The following is a 19,850-nucleotide window of genomic DNA, read 5'->3' on the forward strand; positions in this document are numbered from 1 at the left end:
GTGAAGACTAGACTCGACACTGTCGAACACAGCCTGATAAGTCCAAAATTGATCCAAGCCTGATGAAATTCTGACAGAAACTGACCCTAAACAGCTCTTTGTCACACCAGGTGTCAAGTAAAACCTGTTTTTTTAATGATGATGCCAGTTAATTTACAGCACAGTTACAATAATAGCTATTATTAGATCATGACTAAGTAAAAAGTTAAGGCATATGCATGTCCACATGATCCAGACTGAAACATGTCAGCATGTAGAATCTGTGCTACTGTGTTTTCTATCAATGTGTAAAAGTTGCTAACACTATAAAAGAATTGGCCCCTATAAATAGCAACTACTTACTTATGCATTATTAAATGCTACCATTTGAAGAATTAACCATTAACTCAGAGACATGCAGATAATTAAAGCACTGTAAAAAAATGATTATTAATGTGTAAAATGTATATATTAACCACTTAATAACGATTAACTAAGCATTATGGATAAGTGGCCAAATGATAACTACCAAATCATTTAAACAGGACGTAGATTACCAATTACTAGTAATTATTTTTCATGATGAATATTAATTATTTTTGTGCATCTAATTAAATGCCTAATATTTTAAGTATAATTTTTGAATTTGAGAGTGAAATAACTAAATAATTATTTAATTATTTATTCATGCTTTATTCTAATTAATGTTCTATGATTTAAAATAATGATTGATTAGTGGTATATCACTAGTACATGATTCATAATTGTATTAATACACATGTAACTATTATATTAAACTATTATTTATTCTATATAACTATATATAAAATGTTTGTTAGGGCCTGTTTATTCAGAGTAGCGTTACAGTCTGTCACTTATGTTCCTTATTCCAAATGCAAATTGGTGACACATAAAAAGCTGCGAATTTTTTTTTGTGTTATTTCACATTTTTGATGCCTAAAATGTATAAAAATAAGGACCCTTCCATTAGAAGGTGTGGCCAAACATTTGACTGATACTGTACGGTAGGGTTTCCACACAGATTAGCAAAAGTCCCACTGACGTAAAGCATGCGCACTCTACTTTGAATCTACATGTATGCTCTCCATCCCAACCTTCAGAAGACTTTTGCATGCATTAGATGTGCATTCATGACCCTGTCAGCTCCGTCGTAAAGCATCTCTGCATGCTCTCCTGCATGTGTACATGACAGCCATTCTGCAGTGCCCCACGGCCGTCTCTGGACTTCAACGATGGCTCTGCCGGTCTTCTGAAACAGCAAAATCCCACCCCCAGCCACACGGATCCACCGTCACCCTGCTCGCTCTCCTTCTGTCTCCTTTTTCTGTCCTTTAACCCCTTAACACTCCTTGGCTTGCTCCACCCCTTTTCTCCTCATTGGCACCCTAAACCATCTCCATACAACTAATGCAGTTAATGCTCTCTCTCTCTCTCTCTCTCTCTCTCTCTCTCTCTCTCTCTCTCTCTTTGAGCAGGCAGCATTAAGTCTAGTCGTCGCTCCTCCTACCTGTTGGCCATCACCACCGAACGCTCCAAATCATGTGACGAGGGCCTCAACACCTTCAGGGATGATGGACGAGTTTTCTCGTGAGTCGTCAGGATGTGTGGGAGGTCTTGGGTTAATGCACCAATCAAAATCAATTGATCAGAATTATTATGTCTTACTCAGCTTGACTTCTGAGAGGCGCAGCAAGTATGGGTCCTATCTATAGGAGGTCACCAGTTTGATCTTTAGCGGTGCCACAGCCATCCATAGCCAAGTCCAAAGAGCAGAATAGGCATCGCTCTCTCTGAGTGAGGAGAATGAGCCTTTTCTAGGGCTAGCCAACAAGGGCATCTGTTAGCTGATGTTTTCAGAATTATTTTCCTCCAAGCACGCAATTAGAAAATATGTGGTGGAGCTTCATGTGATTTGGAGGAAGCATGTGCTAAACTTGGCCTTCCAGCTTATCAGCATCATGTGATAAATCATAAGGGCCATAATTGGCCTTGTTTAAGGAGAAATTGGGTAAAATCTAATATATAATTAATGATGCAAAAAAATTATTTCTATAAAATAGAAAGTAACCAGATCCAAAAATTCTACTAGTAGATAGAATAGATAGACAGATGTTTTCTTTGCATTAAATTTGCTGTAACAACTTTTACATAGATATACCGTCAAGGTCTAAAAAGACAAAAAGAAAAGTCTACAAAAAGAAGTCTCTCCATTTTTTGTTTGTCGTTTTTTGCATCAGCACAGCAGCTCCCCTTTACACTGTGTGAAAATTTCATGATAAATGGACCAATAGAAATGCTCCAAAATGCTTGGAATAAAATCTCTGTAGATTGACATTAAAAGTAAAGAAGGTTTTTGTCACCTCATTTAAATTTACCTTTTTGGAGGTACTTGTTTTTTGGTGTTTTTTTTTTTTATGGACAGTGACGATATGTACTGTACTGTGTGATTCTATAAATGTATCCTCATTTCTGTTGCGCTGTCTCTTTGCAGGAGATTGCCAAAGAGGGTTAAGAGCTTCTTTGGTGATGGGGTGAGTTCATCTGTCTAAATAGATGTGCTGAGATTTTGTGCAGTACAAATAGTCAAAGGTATACAAATATTATCTGCATGTATTTGAGTTTGAACTTTTTGTGTGTGTGTATGTAAAGTCTCTAGAAAGTCTGAAGGCCACTGAGGATGCTCGCTCTAAACGGCACTCTACCTCGGAGCTGGGCAGCATCAGCTACAGTGACGTCAGGAGAGAAGGCTGGCTCCACTACAAACAGATCCACACTGAGAAGGGCAAGGTGAGACAGAGACACAGACAGAAACAGAAAGAGAGATAGAGAGAGAGAGAGAGAGAGAGAGAGAGAGAGAGAGAGAGAGAGAAAGGAAGCACTCACCGACTGAGCAGCAGGAATTTTTAAATGAAAATAAACTGTATTCTTATATCTGCACCTTTTCTAGTCATTATGGTTTCTGCAGCTTCATTCATCGTTCTGGGGACATTTAACATTTCTTTGTTTTTATTTACAGCTTGCTGCTAATTATTTGAATTATGCAAAATAGCATAGGAATAACATAGCCACATTGGTTTAATCTATTGAAAACACTAATTTCATAATTTTTTGATGGTAGTGAAAATGTATAAATGATTCTAAAATTCTATGACATACTATGCAGGTTTAAAAAAATTACTTGAAAGCAAAAAGCTGAAAAAAGTTACAGAACTTAAGTGATTGAATTATGAAGCAGATAATTTGACAAACAAAGACGGTAAATAGATGTTCTTGTTTGCAAAGTACTAAATAAAATGTTGAATAAAACATCTTCTAACATTATATCTTATAACATCTATAACATTTAGTATCTAGTTTATACTGTTCACATCTACGCAGTATGAGCTGTACAAGTTGTTATTGAATAATGTTAAATAACACCTATTAAATATAAATCATTCAGAACTTTTGAACAGTAGTGTGTCTCACTGTGGCTCATTGATTTTGAGACTTTTCTCTTTTTTCTTTCCTCTCTTCATCTTCTCATTTTTCTGCCATTCTTGGGCTGTCCACCTGTCTGTGCTTTGAACTTTGACCTCTCAGAAGGTGGGCAGTGCCATGCGTCCGTGGAGGCGGGTCTTTTCGGTGCTGCGCTGTAATTCGCTCTACCTCTACAAAGACAAACGGGAGGCGCTGCTGAAGGGGTCTGCCCTCGGGGGTGGGTCTGAGGATGAGCAGCCGATCAGCATCCGGGGTTGCCTGGTGGACATCGCGTACAGTGAGACGAAACGCAAGAACGCACTGCGGCTGACCACGCAGGACTTCTGTGAGTACCTGCTGCAGGCAGAGGACCGGGACGACATGCTGGACTGGATCAAAGTAATCCGAGAGAGCAGCAAGACCGACAGTGAGGTAAGACAGAAAGAGAGAGATTACTACCAAAACCAGTGTTTGTGATAACCTGATTAGGCAGATATGGGACAGAACATGAAAGATCTATCTGCTTGTGTGTATGTGTTTCTTGTAGGACTTGGGCTTCTCTCGCCAAGCTCTCATCAGTAAGAAACTGAATGATTACAGGAAACAGAGGTGAGTCTAGATAATATTATACTGTTGTCTCACAGCAGGGCCTGCTACAAACTGAATAGTTGGTTTAGATACTGTATGTCACATTTACTTATCTCATTATCTCAATCATAGGGAACATTTCTGTCATAAAAGTTAGATGTATTATGTAAACAATGGTAATGTTCCAACATATCCTCATACATATGGAAACTAAGCTTACCTATGAACACATTGACTTTATGGCCAGCCGTTTAGCCAGCCCATTCACATTGCAGTGATTTGGTTGTGAAGAGTGTTGTTACTGTAGACAGTCTGTAGCAGAGTCATTAGCGTGGAAGAGATGGGAAAACAAGTAAACGTTGTGCTTATCATGGCTGTCGGGAAGCACATGCATCATGCAGCCTTCCCAAGGATCCACACACCCAGAAACAGTGGATGCCGTTCCTTTTTTCTTCAGAATGTCAGCCCAAATCTGACAGTTTATTCAATGCATTTCAGCCTACACTGGTTTTGAATGAAGCACGCCATAGGGCTGTTCATCAGAACAGAAGTCATTTACATATATCAGCCAATATCCAGAAACACCATGTTTAATTCTAAGGTATGAAAACTGTTTTCAGTACATTAAAAAATTGTTATAAATTATTATAAATGGACTTCAAGAGAAAGTGAAATACATGAAGAATGTAAGTGTAATGTGTGCCATTTAAATATTCATTTAAAGTATTTTTAGCTTTTATCTGCAAACATTAGTTACATCCTGTGGGGTCTTATGCTTTGTTGTTGTCTCTCTGTCCCCTTTTTTAGTCCAACAGGCAATAAGCCAGACTCCTCTCCTCGAGTGCCACGCATGCCCTTCCTGCTCACCAAGGCCGATAACAGCAGCGCACCCCCACGCTCTCCCAAACACGAGGCCAAAGGTCAGCAAAGTTCCTAATTTCATGTAGAAATATTTCCTTCTTCCTCTCCTCCTTAGTTATTTATTGTTTTCCTCCCCCTTCTCTCTCTCTCTCAGAGGAAAGTAGTCCTCCCAAGTCTCCATGGGGCATCAACATCATGAAGAAGGTGAAGAAGGCAGGGCCAAAAGCTTTCGGAGTGCGCCTGGAAGACTGCCAACCTGCTGCCAGTACCAAGGTCAGTGTTTAACTGCTGGTGCATCTGCAGACCAGCCCTTTAGAGAGCCAAGCCTTACCCGTCCTGTCTGTGTATGTGTTTGTAGTTCATTCCCTTGATTGTGGAGATCTGCTGTGGGCTCGTGGAGGAGATGGGCCTGGAGTACACAGGCATTTACAGAGTACCAGGAAACAACGCTGTAGTGTCCAGCTTACAGGAGCAACTCAACAAGGGATGTGACATCAACACTGCAGAGGAGGTGAGATTCACAAACACTAGAGCTTAAGCCGGGCTTCAGTTTTGGTCCAAACCCGAACACAGCCTGATAAGTCCAAAATTGATCCAAGCCTGCCAAAATTCTGACAGAAACTGACCCTAAACAGCTCATCACACAAGGTGTCAAATAAAACCTGTTTTTTATGCCAGTTAATTAACAGCACAGTAACATTAATAGCTATCATTAGATCATGGCTAAGTAAAATAAAAAATATATAAATAAAATAACATAATGCAGTAAAAAAATCAGCTGTCCAAAATGAAGTTTAATCCCTTTTCTGCAGGACTGCTACTGGTCATTGTGCCAGCAGAGTGGAAATCAACTTCAACGCCAATATTTTTATTAATGTCATTAAATAAAAAACATTTTATTCAAAGTGCAATTCAAGTTTAATTAAAATATTTTAAAATCTTCTAAAATAGGCTGAAATTGCATTTTATGTCTACTGTGAAAGCCTCACTTTAACAAGTGTATTAATAAAGGAATGCTTTCATCTCAAAGTGTTTAGTCTTAGTAAACTTGCCATCTTGTCACGTTTTCATGGTTTGAAGCAGTCAGGTCCGACTTAGGCTTCTGGAAAAAAAACTTAAAATATCAATGTAAATGTATCCACAGCCCCAATTTCAGTTATTCATAAGAAGTGAAGTGAAAATGAATAAACAACTAAATGCATTTAATTATTTAGTTATATCACACAGTTTAGTGGTTGTATGGGGTATACTGGAGTTGCAAATGTATGACTTCTGCAACTACCCAGGGTAAATTTATGACAAATTGCCATTGTGTAGTTGGAAAATTTTGAATACATAGGGACTATATATCAGCATACATTCATGAATATGAACTAAAAATACAAGTGATGAATTCAACCTATACTGCGCAGTGCTTCTTCAGTGCTCAGTAGTCAGTTCCCAATCAGACTGTTCATCTGTTCACACTGTTTATTTTTCAATTGCATCAGGCAGTAATGTTTCTTGTCTTCTTCCTGCACCAGCGGTGGCAGGACCTGAACGTGGTGAGCAGTCTGCTCAAGTCTTTCTTCCGAAAACTCCCTGAACCCCTCTTCACTGACGGTGAGAAGTTAGGAATTATAGACACCTAAATATATGCAGAGCTTAGTTCATTTTTCTCAGTTGAACTTTACCTTTGTGAAGAGCCGACACTACAGGCCCAAAGTATGAAAGCAAGCAGTGAAATTCAAGGTGTATGTCATTTTTCAATTTAGCTTTAGTTGGTTTATTTTTTATTTTATAATTTGCCTCTATTTTAATCAAACTGTTTCTAAAATATTCATTTTCACTGGGAAACACCTTCTTTTCCTTTGCTAACATTTCCTTACATTGACTCATTTTTAGGTGAATCAGGTGGATCTGATTAGCGCTGCATTACAGCAGCCGCTGCTAAACTATTAAAGGACCAGTTAGTAGTGCGCTGTATCTGACGTTTAGAAAAACCTTTATTACTGTCCATCATATCTGAGGAAATTCTTTGTCCATTATGTCTATGAAGATTGTTACGAAAACTGCTGTGTCAAGGCTTTTGGGTAATTTGCAGTGTGTCTGTTCCCCATTGGTTGCTAGTGCATGATTTTCTCTTCTTTTCTCTCTTTTTCAGACAAATACAATGACTTCATTGAGGCCAACCGTATGGAGAATGCAAGTGACAGACTGAAGACCCTGAAGAAACTGGTATGACTGTGGCATCTTTACTAATGCACTGCTAATACACTGCTTCCTTTCTGCCTATTACATTTCTTAACCTTCTAATCTAGAGATGCGAATTCTTTTGACCAATAAGCCATCATTATCATTCGGTCATTAATCAAGAAACCTAAAATCATGACCCATTAAAGCATCAATGTAGTGCATTTTATGTAAAAATTACGCAGCACAATGGAACAGATATGACAGTAGTCTAGGTACATTTACTACACATTATTAGCCCAAGTTATCCAACATATATGGCCTAACCAGGGCAAGTTCATGCATACAGTTTAAACAACAATCAACATAAACTCAAAAACATCAACATAAAATCATAAGTGACATGTGTGCCAATCAAAGTTTTGATAATTGATGGAATGTGTGGGCCTATCTATTCAGATTTCAGCTGCATTATAAAGTGTATCAGTTTATTAATTTTACATACTTTTTAAAGCCTACCAAAATAATGACAAAGCAGCCCAAATTGTGTCCACCCCCAAAAGCACTTTGCCCTGCCAAAACCAACCAACTTTTGCCCAATTTAGCAGGTATGTGCCTAACCTGGCAACTCTTGTCAAGAGTTGCAGTTGATTCCAGAAAACTTGGAGTTGTGCACCAAGTAGGATGTTGTCGGAAGTTAAATTAACTTATTAACCATATGCACTTGTCCAACATTTGCTTTTGTCGCATAATCAATCAATCATTAACATCCTTCCTTTGGCCTCTTTGTCTGCAGATTCACGATTTGCCAGATTACTATTTCCACACTTTGAAGTTTCTGATTGGTCACCTGAAGACAGTAGCAGACCACTCTGAGAAGAACAAGGTCAGCAAAAGATGTCTTTAGATTTTGTATTGATTTGTGTATATATTTGTGCATCTGTATACATGTCTGTTTCCTTTTAACCTGGAGTGTGTGAGAGTTGGTCTTAGTTGAAGCTTTATGCTTATATAATATTTAATTAATTTGCTTCTTTAGTTTTGCACTGGTTCTAAGAGGCTAATTTAGCTACAGCGTAATGAAAGTTTATGTGTTACTCATGAAAATGGGCAATAATCTATTATATAGCTAAAAACTGCAGCAGCAACCATCTTGCAAAATGAATATTGTGTTCATTTTGCAGATAACAGTGTAGAAAGTCTATTTGAAATTTCATAACTCAGGGTGGTTTGAATCAAGTGTGTGACAATTTAGGCTGCAATTTGCATAGAGTTTTGCTTTCAAACTTTCACTTTGATTTGAAGTGGATTTGACAAAATTTTGGGTTGTTGATTTGGGCCTACAATTTGTATGTAGATGGAGCCACGTAATCTGGCGCTGGTATTTGGCCCCACTCTTGTACGAACATCAGAGGACAACATGACGGACATGGTCACCCACATGCCTGACCGCTACAAGATTGTCGAGACTCTCATCCAGCATGTGAGCCTTAAAAACTACATAAGTACTTTTCAAAAGTTTGGAATCAATGTTTTTTATAATATACATGTAAATATATAATATAACATGTTGTATTCAATGATTCTAATATGATGCTACTAATTCACAGATTGCGTAAAAATAACAAAATATAATAATAAATATTACAGGGGTCCAGAATGATGAACAGAGCTGGAAATGATACTAAAATCACTGATAAAGGTGTATAACATTGAGAATGAGGACATAATCGAGAATGAAGTTATAGTAATTATATGAAAATGAACACCAAAACATACTTAGACAGCGTGCAGTTGGCTAATATTTACATCAAATCTTCTGATTTTAAACTCTTATGTCTTTGTTCTCTCTTTATTTTGTGTACAGTATGCCTGGTTCTTCAGTGAGGAACATGACAAGGATGAAAAGGTAAACTAAATCTGTTGTGTTACCTGTCTTGATTTACTTTGCAGCTTATGTGTACTGAAGCATTTCCCTTCTGTTTTCCTTTCCCTCAGACGCCAGTGGACACAGAAGATGTTCAGCCTGCCCCTAACATAGACCACCTCTTATCTAACATTGGCCGAACTTGCCTTCTAGGAGATGCCTCAGGTGAGAGAGCGTCCAGCCCAATGTCCACTGACCAGTCTCACAGTACACCTCACACCGCAGAGCAATACAAATCACAAACTTATTTCAGCCTAGTTTTCTGATTTTTCATGAATGGGGCACTTGAATAAGCGTCCTCTTTCAGAGGATGGTAAGCCTAAGATGAAGCAACTGCAGCATAGTTGACCTGTCCTCCCATGTCCTTTCTTTTCTCACAACTGATTTATAGAATGCTGGCAAAAATTTCATTCAACTTAATGACAAACTCAGCTTTTTGTCAAAATACATGCATATATTTTGAATGTATTAACTGTAACATTTACTTTGTATGAGAAGATTTTAGGGACAAACATCTGATTGACAATCTAAGCAGAAAATGCACTGACTTCAGCTATGATGCAAACCAGGCCGCAAACAGACTTTATTTGAAAAACATATTTCATCTCTCATTAGCCTACTTAACATATCAAGGGATACTTAAAACAAATCAGTTTGGTTGAAGGGATTCCCTGGTCAGAAAAGATTGGGAAAACCTGCCCTAAAGTAACTATACACGGTGCTAAAGAAGTTACAAGTGAAGGCGACAATGTTAACGTAGATTAAGCGGAAGGCTGCATTCATGGGCAAGTCGTGGATAGACTGAATAACAATAGAAAGCATATCTCGTTTCAAAAGACATCTAGAAAAATACACACGCCTAAAATACACGGTTTCCCTGCATGTTGAGTGCTCTACACTTTTCTGTTTTTGTTTTATTTGCCTTTTTCTTCTCTTTTTTTGTATTCATTTTTCCACTTTCTCTCTCTGTACATTTCTGCGTCCCTCTCTTAGCTGAGCCTGTGGAGCAGCCACTGCGGTAGGATGGGTTTTGCCTGCCATACCCTGTGTGTGTGTGGATGTGTGTGAGTGAGAAAGAGAGAGCGAGAATGTTTGGATGTATTTAAATGGATGGCCGAATGTCTGTGGCTGTGGGGTCTGAGTGCAGTGAGGGGAAACAAGTATTCAGACACTTTTGATTTTGTTAGTTAATATACCTCCAGTACATATATCCTCTTGAAATGTACACACATAATGTCTTTTGACTTTGTACATAGAAATATGAAAAAAAAGAATACATTCATAAGCATGAACAACGGCATGTTTAAACAACAAAATTAAGAAAACTGTGGTTTTGAGACATCTTCAGTAAGAAGTAATTACATTTTGCAACACTGTGGCTCATTGGCATGCAGGCTTCAACTCCCTGTGGCCTCTAGGTTCCCTACAATGCACTTGTAGATTCAAAATCAATCCAAAAATTTCAATGGCAGTCATTCAGATTTGCTAGACCATGCAAGCACCGTTAGCTTCTGTTTTAGAAACCAGCCTTGAGTTATTGTGGCTGTATGTTTAGGGTAGTTCACTTGTTTAAACATCTATCTTTTAAACACTGTTCACTGCCTATTTGCTGCAGGAAAGCTTTCTAATCTTATATAATGACATGACAGGCAAAGTGTTTTTTGTGCCAGACCAAACACCGGATTGTAACAGCACTGGGGGCTCATCTAGGATGTGAACCTGGGACCTTTCGCACTTATAGGAGGGAGTGTTATGTTCCGCTCCATATTTTGTTGTTGTTTTTTTTTTTTAAGTTTTTTTAAGTGATCCTTATTAGTCCCACAACGGGGAAATTCTCTGCATTTCTGAAATTCTTTGCAATTCTCTACACACTAGTGAGCACACACACACTAGGCGGCAGTAAGCACACTTGCCCGGAGCGGTGGGCAGCCCTGTCCGCAGAGCCCAGGGAGCATTTGGGGGTTAGGTGTCTTGCTCAAGGACACCTCAGTCATGTACTGTTGGATCTGGGGATCAAACCGGCAACCTTCCAGTCACAGGGCTGGTTCCCTAACCTCCAGCCCCCTACAGTGTTTTGTTTTGTGGGTGACTCTGTCCTGACTTCCCAGTTGTAGCCTCATTCCATGATCTCGTCCATGTTTTCAACTCATCACTACTCGCTCCAGTCCATGTTCCAGTCCGTGCTCCAGTCAATTTCTGGTTATGATGTCATGAGGCGGGAAGAACAAAAGAGGCCCCCTCGGCCCCAGCTGTGTTATGATCCAGCATTTGATCTGGCAGCAGGTCTGGCGAGAGAGCCCACTCTCATTCTCTGTTATGGCCTGACCCTAGACAGGGTCATAACAGAATTTTGTCATGTGGTCATGGACCTGCGCTCAATGCATCAAGAGAGAAAAACACACAAAATGGCCACAGACACACTGAAAAGCTACACCAGCTGAGGATTGTAACAATATTTAGAACTTTTTCATTTATTTTTATGTAACATTTACCTGTACATATAATTTAATATAGTACCTTAATACCCTTTCCCTGTTAATAGTTTTTTTATACATATCTGTTGAAAAATATTTTTGTTTATGCTTATGAATGCATGCTTTTTTGTTCATATTTATAAGTACAAAGTTTCCCCTCACTGAAAATGAGTCATGTATGTGTACATGGCCTGTTTTTCTCTGTGTCTCTGAAATCATCCTCCCTGCCCTTTGCTGCTCTTGCTTCTTACATGTCTTCTTACACGGGTTGATGTCATCAGTATGTGATGTGGTGTCATCAGTGTGTGCGGTTCTTCCTTAATGCTGCAGATTCGGACCGCTTGGCTTCCTTTGAAGACCCTGTTCACATTTGAGCACCATTTAAAGACACTTAGTTATCATTCGTCAGATGAGGATCTTGTGTGAACATTGTCTCCTGATGGAATGCTTCATGCTGAATGACAGGCACAAAGGCGAGAAAGATGATGTGACTGTACATTTAGAGGCCAGTCCTTATATTGCAAAATGGCCTGTGTCACACGCCTCTCCTCTGTGCCTCTCATTTCTCAAGAACATGGCCCTGTACCATGAAATTCATCTCTCCCTCACTCTCTCTCCCTCTCCCTTCTTCTTCTGTTTCTTACTTTGCAGACTCAACCAACAGTGATTCAGCAAAATCAAAGGTAAGAATTGACCAAGTTTGCAGTCTCAGGTTTCAAGCACTGAAGACATTGATTTCGTATTATTGAATAGACTGTTTGCTGTATTTTATTTTCAACATTTGTGTTATGTGCCAAAATAGCCATAATACATTTCTACATGACCATTTTCAGCCTGTCTTTATCCTTTAGAATGAAACTGGTTGTTGCTGTACCTTTAAGACCAATATAAGATAAATGAGCTCTGTTCTGATTGGCTCCTCAGTGACATCAACAAATTCAAAACAGGCTCTTTTTGCAGCATGGTTTTCATGTATGGACTGTATTGACTGGCTCTGGACTGGACATCTCTATTGTTTGTATGCAGATGCGCATTATTGCTGGTCCAGGACAGGCTTTTTTTATTTTGCTCTTCACACTGCTAACATTTATCAGTGGCCTCTTCTTTGCAGGCCTCAAAAGAATGAATAAATTTAACACTCTCCTTGAAGAAAACCTTGACAGTCTGAAGCTGAATGTATTGAAGTCTTTCAAAAGACTAATTAGATGCCTGTGATTGCAGGTAGAAACAGAACAGCGTTAGCTAAGATCATTAGCTTAGCTGAAGATACCTCCGACAGGCAAACACCCAGTGGTGTGTTATGGCGAAAGAAGTCCTGAGGTTGACTGCCAAGCAGGGACGAACGTAGTTAGAGAAACATGGCCTCTGATCATCAATCTATAGCCAGTGATCGCATGTTCAGATTTCAATTGTTAACGATCCTTAAGGATCAACAACTGTGTAACTGTAGCAACTCGACATCACTTATCATAACTTTGTTTTGTTTGTGACGGCATCCTAAAATGACCTCTATTGTTTTTCAGGGGTCAGGGGGGTCAAAACGTGACCTCTCAGCCAAGGACTTTCTGACCACACTGTCCATCATGTCTGCTGTGGCACGCAAGCGCAGAAAACGGCCCGTCGCCCACCTCCTGGGTAGCAGCACTGATGATGACTCTGAGCAAGAGGCAATCAGAGCTGGCCTCACAGGTGAGGGGGAGGAGCAGGAGACGGGGCCAGTTCAGTCTGATACTGCCCCGTGTGCAGAGGCGGAGGAGGACGAAGACGAAGAAGAGGACGAAGAAGAGGATGAAGGCGTAAAAGAGACGGAATGTGTTCAGAAAGTTAAGGCCACTCCCAGCATGCCTTGTAGCGAGGAGGCCCAATCGGTGCTCCTGAGCGAGGAAGAGGACCAGAGGACAGAGGTCAAAAGGTCAGGAGGTTGGAGAGGAGAAGATGCACGCTCCATTGTCTCGGGTTACTCCACCCTTTCCACACTTGGTCGGAGCTTAGCCTCAGAGGGGCGGGGCGAAGACGCAGATGACGAACAGAGCGAACTGGTAAGCGAAACAGATAACGAAAGTGGCTTCGCCTCGCGCTCCCTCACCCAGGAGCGTCCTGAAAAGCACACACCCACCCCTGCATCTCCCCAGCGTACAAACACTTCACACACTTCACCAGGACCAGCTGCCCCTCGTAGTTTCCTCTACACACACTTTAAATCCTCCACATCAAATCCTGCTCCTGAACACATTTCTGCTCCCACAAACCACAAAAGCCCCACCCCTGACCCCACAGAAAGGGTCAGTGAAGGAGTAGCACGTCCATCCACCCCCTCAGTTTCTTCTTACTCATCTTCTGCCTCCCAGCGCCTCCACAGCCGGCCCTCCTTCAACTCCCATCGCCTTATTCAGTGTGACACTTTAGCCCGCCGCAGGCTAAAGTCAGAGAAAGGTAAAGCTCGTTCCCTGGACCTTCTGGACCTGTCCAGCACTTCAGCCACAGAGGATGAACAACGGCCCAGTGTTGGACAAACAAAGACCCAAATTGCTAACTCCTCCTCTTCCACTTCCCCCTCTCCATCTTCAAGAACCGAACTGAACCCAGATGGCGGTCAAGAAAGTACCCCAGCCCCCTCTAGCCACAGTGAGGGGCGTCCCTTCCCCCCTAGTGGGGCCACCCTGGCTGAGCAGGTGAGAGCCCGCTTGCTGGGTTCGGCCGAGGACTTGCGGGCTGCGGGCACGAGGAAGCCTCTCTCACCTGAAACGCGCAGGAAGAGGCGGGCCTGGAGGAGGCATACTGTGGTGGCCTCGCCCACCACTGCCTCCACCAAAGCCTTGCCCCTCAGTTCCGCTGTTTCCACCAGCAACAACAACAACAAGCCTCCTGCACTGCCCCCCAAACCGTCTGTGCTGATCGGCCGTGCTGGAGCACAGTCCCTCCCCCAGCACTCCGAGGTCGACGCTACATGCCGGGCTCCGCTTGCCTCCCATTTTCCCGAATGCCTGTGACAACAAAGACAGTGCCCAATAAACCAGTATATGGCTGCAGCTGCCACTCCCACAGCTCACTAGCACCACTCTCAAGGCGTTTTTGGTTTAATACGTGCATAGTATTGATCAGTGCATAGAATTGATCTCACAGCTCTTTGGTTGTTTGGATTTTCATCAATGTTACTTTTTAGAGTTAAATCAGGGTTGCCAACTCTCGCAGTTTTAGGTCTTTTCTTAAGCTGTCATGTCATGCCAAGAAATATAATGCCAGTGAATGGTCAAGCAACATTTAACAAATTTGCAAGCCACTGTTTTGTTCTTTCTGCAGAATAGCCCCTTGAGAAGACTTAGGCCCAAACCTGTTTCTTATTTTTACCCCTACCCCTTGTTTTCGAGTGTCATCTTACCCCTTGGATCTGAGTTACAAGGGGTAGTGGTTGAAATCTTCCCCTAAGAAATGGGACACTCAAATAATAAGCATTACTTCATTATCAAGCTACTAGTGCTGCTCTGGAGGCAACCCTGCCAGTCTGCAGAGATAGCAGAGTAGAATAAAGTTCAGCAACATCACTGCTGGGCTTTAGTTACATTTAGGGGATCATATGTCTTCAAAGAGGGGGGATGTGACAATTATTTATTATTGCCCACCCCTAATTCTTCAGTGATAGGAAGCTGAAGTCAGCTATTCATCCACTACTTGTTCAGATTTTTGCCTTAAATAGTACCAGAATGTAACTGCTGCACCATTTAAGGTGGAATGGGAAATTTAGCTAGCTAGCTGCCGAAACATCAGAATACTACTAGTGATTTTTATGATTGTTATGAAAAAAGGACCATAATATAATGAAACAACATTAAACTAAGATAATACATTGGTCATCAAGTCAAAGTTTATTTATATAGCGCTTTTTGCAACAGGTGTTGTCACAAAGCAGCTTTACAGAGAAATCCAGGTCCATCCCCCTATGAGTGTCGCCAGTGGTGAGAGTGGCAAGAAAAATCTCCTTAAGAGCAAGAGCACGAAACCTTGAAAGGAACTAAGACTCAAAAGGGGAACCCATCCTCTTCTGGTCGACACCGGATAGCAGACAGCACAAAAAGTACATTTGTTTCTTTGGCCGCTCGCGCAGCCATCTTGCTGGTTTTTCAAACACCCTGTTTGGAGTGACCCTCTGAAAAACCTCAGTTTGGAGGGCCATGTGGCTCTAACACTTTACCCTACCACTCTATTTCAACAAAAATCAGAACACCCTACCCCTAGGTGTGAACGTACAAAAAGGAGGGCTGAAGGGGTGAAGTGAGATTGGGCCTTTGACTGTATCACCCACAACTCCGCCTTTTTATGTTTCTGTAGCACAGGGGAGTATGTGAACGTGATTTTGCCTGACAGAGGAGCGGCTTTAGAAAGCTAGAGCGTCATGGCTCAACATTTGCGAAGCTCAGCTACTGATGCCTTCAAGTTCAAGTTTCTGTTTGGTTTAACGTCAGCTCCCCGCTACCTGCAGCCAACAGCGTTGAGGCAGTTACTTTAAAGTTCCTTTACAAATTCTCTCAGTACTCATCACATTACATCTAAGGTACTCTCTAAAACACATACACATCTGTACTAATTGGAAAGTATAAGGGGATATTCATTCATATGTAGCTATTATTTAGGTATTTTTGACTTATTGAGATGCTTCCAATCATCACTTTGTGTTCTACAAATACATAGCAGCGCTAGTTATGCTAGCAGGCTAACAAGGTAGTACGTTGTGTATAAGAATTACTAGTCACTTTATTAAAGCACAACTCATGCTGTGTAATTAAATTTCCACCAGAGAGGTGCATAGTGTAGCTTGAAGTAGTGCAACAGTGGATACGCACATGCAGAATTTAAAATCTCACTCCAGCCGCCTGAAATTCTCACTCCATTCTCACTCCAGCCGCCTGAAATTCTCACTCCATTCTCACTTCAGCCGCCTGAAATTCTCACTCCATTCTCACTCCAGCCGCCTGAAATTCTCACTCCATTCTCACTCCAGCCGCCTGAAATTCTCACTCCATTCTCACTCCAGCCACCTGAAATTCTCACTCCATTCTCACTCCAGCCACCTGAAATTCTCACTCCATTCTCACTCCAGCCACCTGAAATTCTCACTCCATTCTCACTTCAGGCACCTGAAATTCTCACTCCATTCTCACTCCAGCCACCTGAAATTCTCACTCCATTCTCACTTCAGGCACCTGAAATTCTCACTCCATTCTCACTCCATCCGCCTGAAATTCTCACTCCATTCTCACTCCAGCCACCTGAAATTCTCACTCCATTCTCACTCCAGCCACCTGAAATTCTCACTCCATTCTCACTTCAGGCACCTGAAATTCTCACTCCATTCTCACTCCAGCCACCTGAAATTCTCACTCCATTCTCACTTCAGGCACCTGAAATTCTCACTCCGTTCTCACTCCAGCCACCTGAAATTCTCACTCCATTCTCACTTCAGGCACCTGAAATTCTCACTCCATTCTCACTCCAGCCACCTGAAATTCTCACTCCATTCTCACTCCAGCCACCTGAAATTCTCACTCCATTCTCACTCCAGCCACCTGAAATTCTCACTCCATTCTCACTCCAGCCACCTGAAATTCTCACTCCATTCTCACTTCAGGCACCTGAAATTCTCACTCCATTCTCACTCCAGCCACCTGAAATTCTCACTCCATTCTCACTTCAGGCACCTGAAATTCTCACTCCATTCTCACTCCATCCGCCTGAAATTCTCACTCCATTCTCACTTCAGGCACCTGAAATTCTCACTCCGTTCTCACTCCAGCCACCTGAAATTCTCACTCCATTCTCACTTCAGGCACCTGAAATTCTCACTCCATTCTCACTCCAGCCACCTGAAATTCTCACTCCATTCTCACTTCAGGCACCTGAAATTCTCACTCCATTCTCACTCCATCCGCCTGAAATTCTCACTCCATTCTCACTTCAGGCACCTGAAATTCTCACTCCGTTCTCACTTCAGGCACCTGAAATTCTCACTCCATTCTCACTCCAGCCACCTGAAATTCTCACTCCAGCCACCTGAAATTCTCACTCCAATTTCACTTCAGCCACCTGAAATTCTCACTCCAGCCACCAATAAATCTCACTCCAGTCTCCATACAGCCACTTTAAAATCTCTAGTCACCAAAGTTGGCAACCCTGATAAAATGAACATTTTTGACTAACAGCTAACTTAAGGCCATTTGTCTATCAGTAACGCTAGCTAATGCTAGATTAATGTTTATTATATTAATATTTGGTGACTTATTGCGATGCCTCTAATCATGAGTACTCTGTGTTCTCTTTTGACCTGTTTTGTTATGAGCGCCACAGCTTGTGAACAGTTCTACGTATGCACATGATTGGCACTAGTTATGCTAGCTACTGAACAAAGTACAAACATTGCCATAGTTGTTTGCCATATAGTTAATATGTGTGGTGTCACTTTGTGCGTGAGTGAAGAGGATGTGAGAGTGGTGCCTGCAGCCATTTTATACTCTACAACACGAGGAGAGAGCCGCATTGGAGCTCTCTAACTGCAGTTTTTCCAGGATCAGATGTCTTGGGGGGGAAAGAGTACTTAGCCCCTTCTTTATTTTCCTTTCACAGTTGCCCTGCTTGCTTGGCACAGAGGTTGTTTTTAGTGTTGCCAAAGTTTTCCTTCACTCTTTTTAGTATTCTTTTAACACAGTGTCCCGAAGGGGCCAGTACCAAACAGGTCACTGTGTTTTGTTTTCTGCAACAGCCAACACTCTTGCCATGCGTTCGCCATTGGAGTTCCTGAGTGCTTTGGTGCTTCTCGTGTGTTCCCTTTAGCTGTAGTGACACAGAGAATTCATGTTTGTTCTCTTACTGTATGCAGTGGAGGGCAGATTCAGCTTCCCGGATTGGAATTCCGGGCCAAGCTTGGGAATTGGGACACTTTTTTTTTTGCATCTCCATGACGATGCTGCCTGGTCACATGTCCTGGGCTGTCACGGTGAGCCTGAGACAACTAATGAGGGTACACCCACACACACACACACACACACACACACACAAATACACATATTCTTTAAACACACATGTAATACATTTAAAGGGGAGTTCCATCCATTTTTCAGAATTTCTGCATGATTCAGTTGAGAACAGTCATTTATTGTGGTTTAAATGTGAAATGGTTAATTGTTGAGAAACTTACAACTGAGTATTTTTAACATTGGTGGTAATGGGAACCAGAGGTTACGGTGTCTTTAAAATAGCCATATTATTTACTATTGAAAACATCCATTATATATATATATATATATATATATATATATATATATATGTGTGTATATATATAATGTGTGTGAGTATGTATGTAAAATGGCAAAAATAGTGGTAAATCTACTGATTTTAACAAAATAGATTCTATTTGTGGACTATTTTGCATTGCAACTCCCTGCATGTACCTGTCTGCCATGAATTGCTATAAAAAAGGCCAAAACTTCTCAAAAGTATTATACACAAAGTATCAGGCAGCAAATTCTTAACTACTTCATGTAATAACTTTCTATAATGGAGCTTTTAAAGGCTGGTCCCCATCACCACCACTGTGAACAATTTGGACTTTGTAAGCTTCTCTAGAACAGATCATTTCACATTAAACCAACCTAGATGACCATGTTTACATCTTGACTGAACTATGGAGAAATTTATAGAAATAAGGATTCTCCTTTAATCAGAGTACTGTTACAGTATTATTGAGAGACTGTTTGCCAAGAGGAAAAGTGTTGAAGCTAAAGACCATTGACCTTTTACCGTAGACCCCATGCAGAACTTTGCTCTTGTCCCTTCATGTTACTTCTAGAAACCACAGAACAAATTGTGGTGCATTCACAACACCCGTACACCGGGCGCCGCCGCTCGGCCTAATCATTTCTTCATCTGTGTGAAATTGTCTGTGTAGAATGTGTATGTGCATTGAAATATTTTGTAACATTTGTACAAAGCCTTGCTAAGTTAACCTTGTAAATATACATATAATATCATATTGGTTTTTACTTTTTTTTCTTTTTTTTTGTTTTTATATGGTTTACAAAAGTGCACTTAAGTGCACAGTCATTTCTTTCAAGATGTTACTTGAAATGTTTTTTCCTTAATGGTTTTTGTTTGTTTTGTATACAGTATATTATAAAGTATATATTTTGTATGAATATAATAAGTACTTTTATTTGGAATTCTTGGAGTGTACCTGTTTTAAACAAAGCAAACAGAACTAAACTCCAGTAGACTGTTCTTTACTTCCTCATAAATGGCCTTTCTCTGTGACTTACAAGTACTATGCAGAAATCTGTACACCTCAATGCAAAAAGAAGAAATTTAACCTGCAAAACAGTGTC

At 40.9% G+C, this 19,850-nt stretch overlaps 1 protein-coding gene across 6 annotated transcripts in view; it reads left to right on the forward strand.

Moving 5' to 3' along the window:
- The window catches only part of arhgap23a (Rho GTPase activating protein 23a), a 118,274-nt gene extending 101,972 nt beyond the window's left edge, over positions 1-16,302 (forward strand). For all 6 annotated transcript variants that reach the window (XM_037544640.1, XM_037544638.1, XM_017705603.2 and 3 more), the window contains 16 exons: positions 1,476-1,587; positions 2,492-2,531; positions 2,650-2,787; positions 3,583-3,891; positions 4,007-4,068; positions 4,855-4,967; positions 5,063-5,181; positions 5,267-5,419; positions 6,432-6,510; positions 7,052-7,125; positions 7,877-7,966; positions 8,438-8,563; positions 8,948-8,989; positions 9,079-9,172; positions 12,133-12,164; positions 13,005-16,302. In XM_037544640.1, the coding sequence (XP_037400537.1) occupies positions 1,476-1,587; positions 2,492-2,531; positions 2,650-2,787; positions 3,583-3,891; positions 4,007-4,068; positions 4,855-4,967; positions 5,063-5,181; positions 5,267-5,419; positions 6,432-6,510; positions 7,052-7,125; positions 7,877-7,966; positions 8,438-8,563; positions 8,948-8,989; positions 9,079-9,172; positions 12,133-12,164; positions 13,005-14,471 (3,050 nt within the window). In that variant the 3' untranslated portion in view covers positions 14,472-16,302. The remainder of the gene's footprint in view (positions 1-1,475; positions 1,588-2,491; positions 2,532-2,649; positions 2,788-3,582; positions 3,892-4,006; positions 4,069-4,854; positions 4,968-5,062; positions 5,182-5,266; positions 5,420-6,431; positions 6,511-7,051; positions 7,126-7,876; positions 7,967-8,437; positions 8,564-8,947; positions 8,990-9,078; positions 9,173-12,132; positions 12,165-13,004) is intronic.
- The last annotated feature ends 3,548 nt before the right edge of the window (positions 16,303-19,850 follow it).

This window comes from Pygocentrus nattereri, chromosome 14 (genome assembly GCF_015220715.1).
Source record: "Pygocentrus nattereri isolate fPygNat1 chromosome 14, fPygNat1.pri, whole genome shotgun sequence".
Classification (NCBI taxonomy): Eukaryota; Metazoa; Chordata; class Actinopteri; order Characiformes; family Serrasalmidae; genus Pygocentrus; species Pygocentrus nattereri.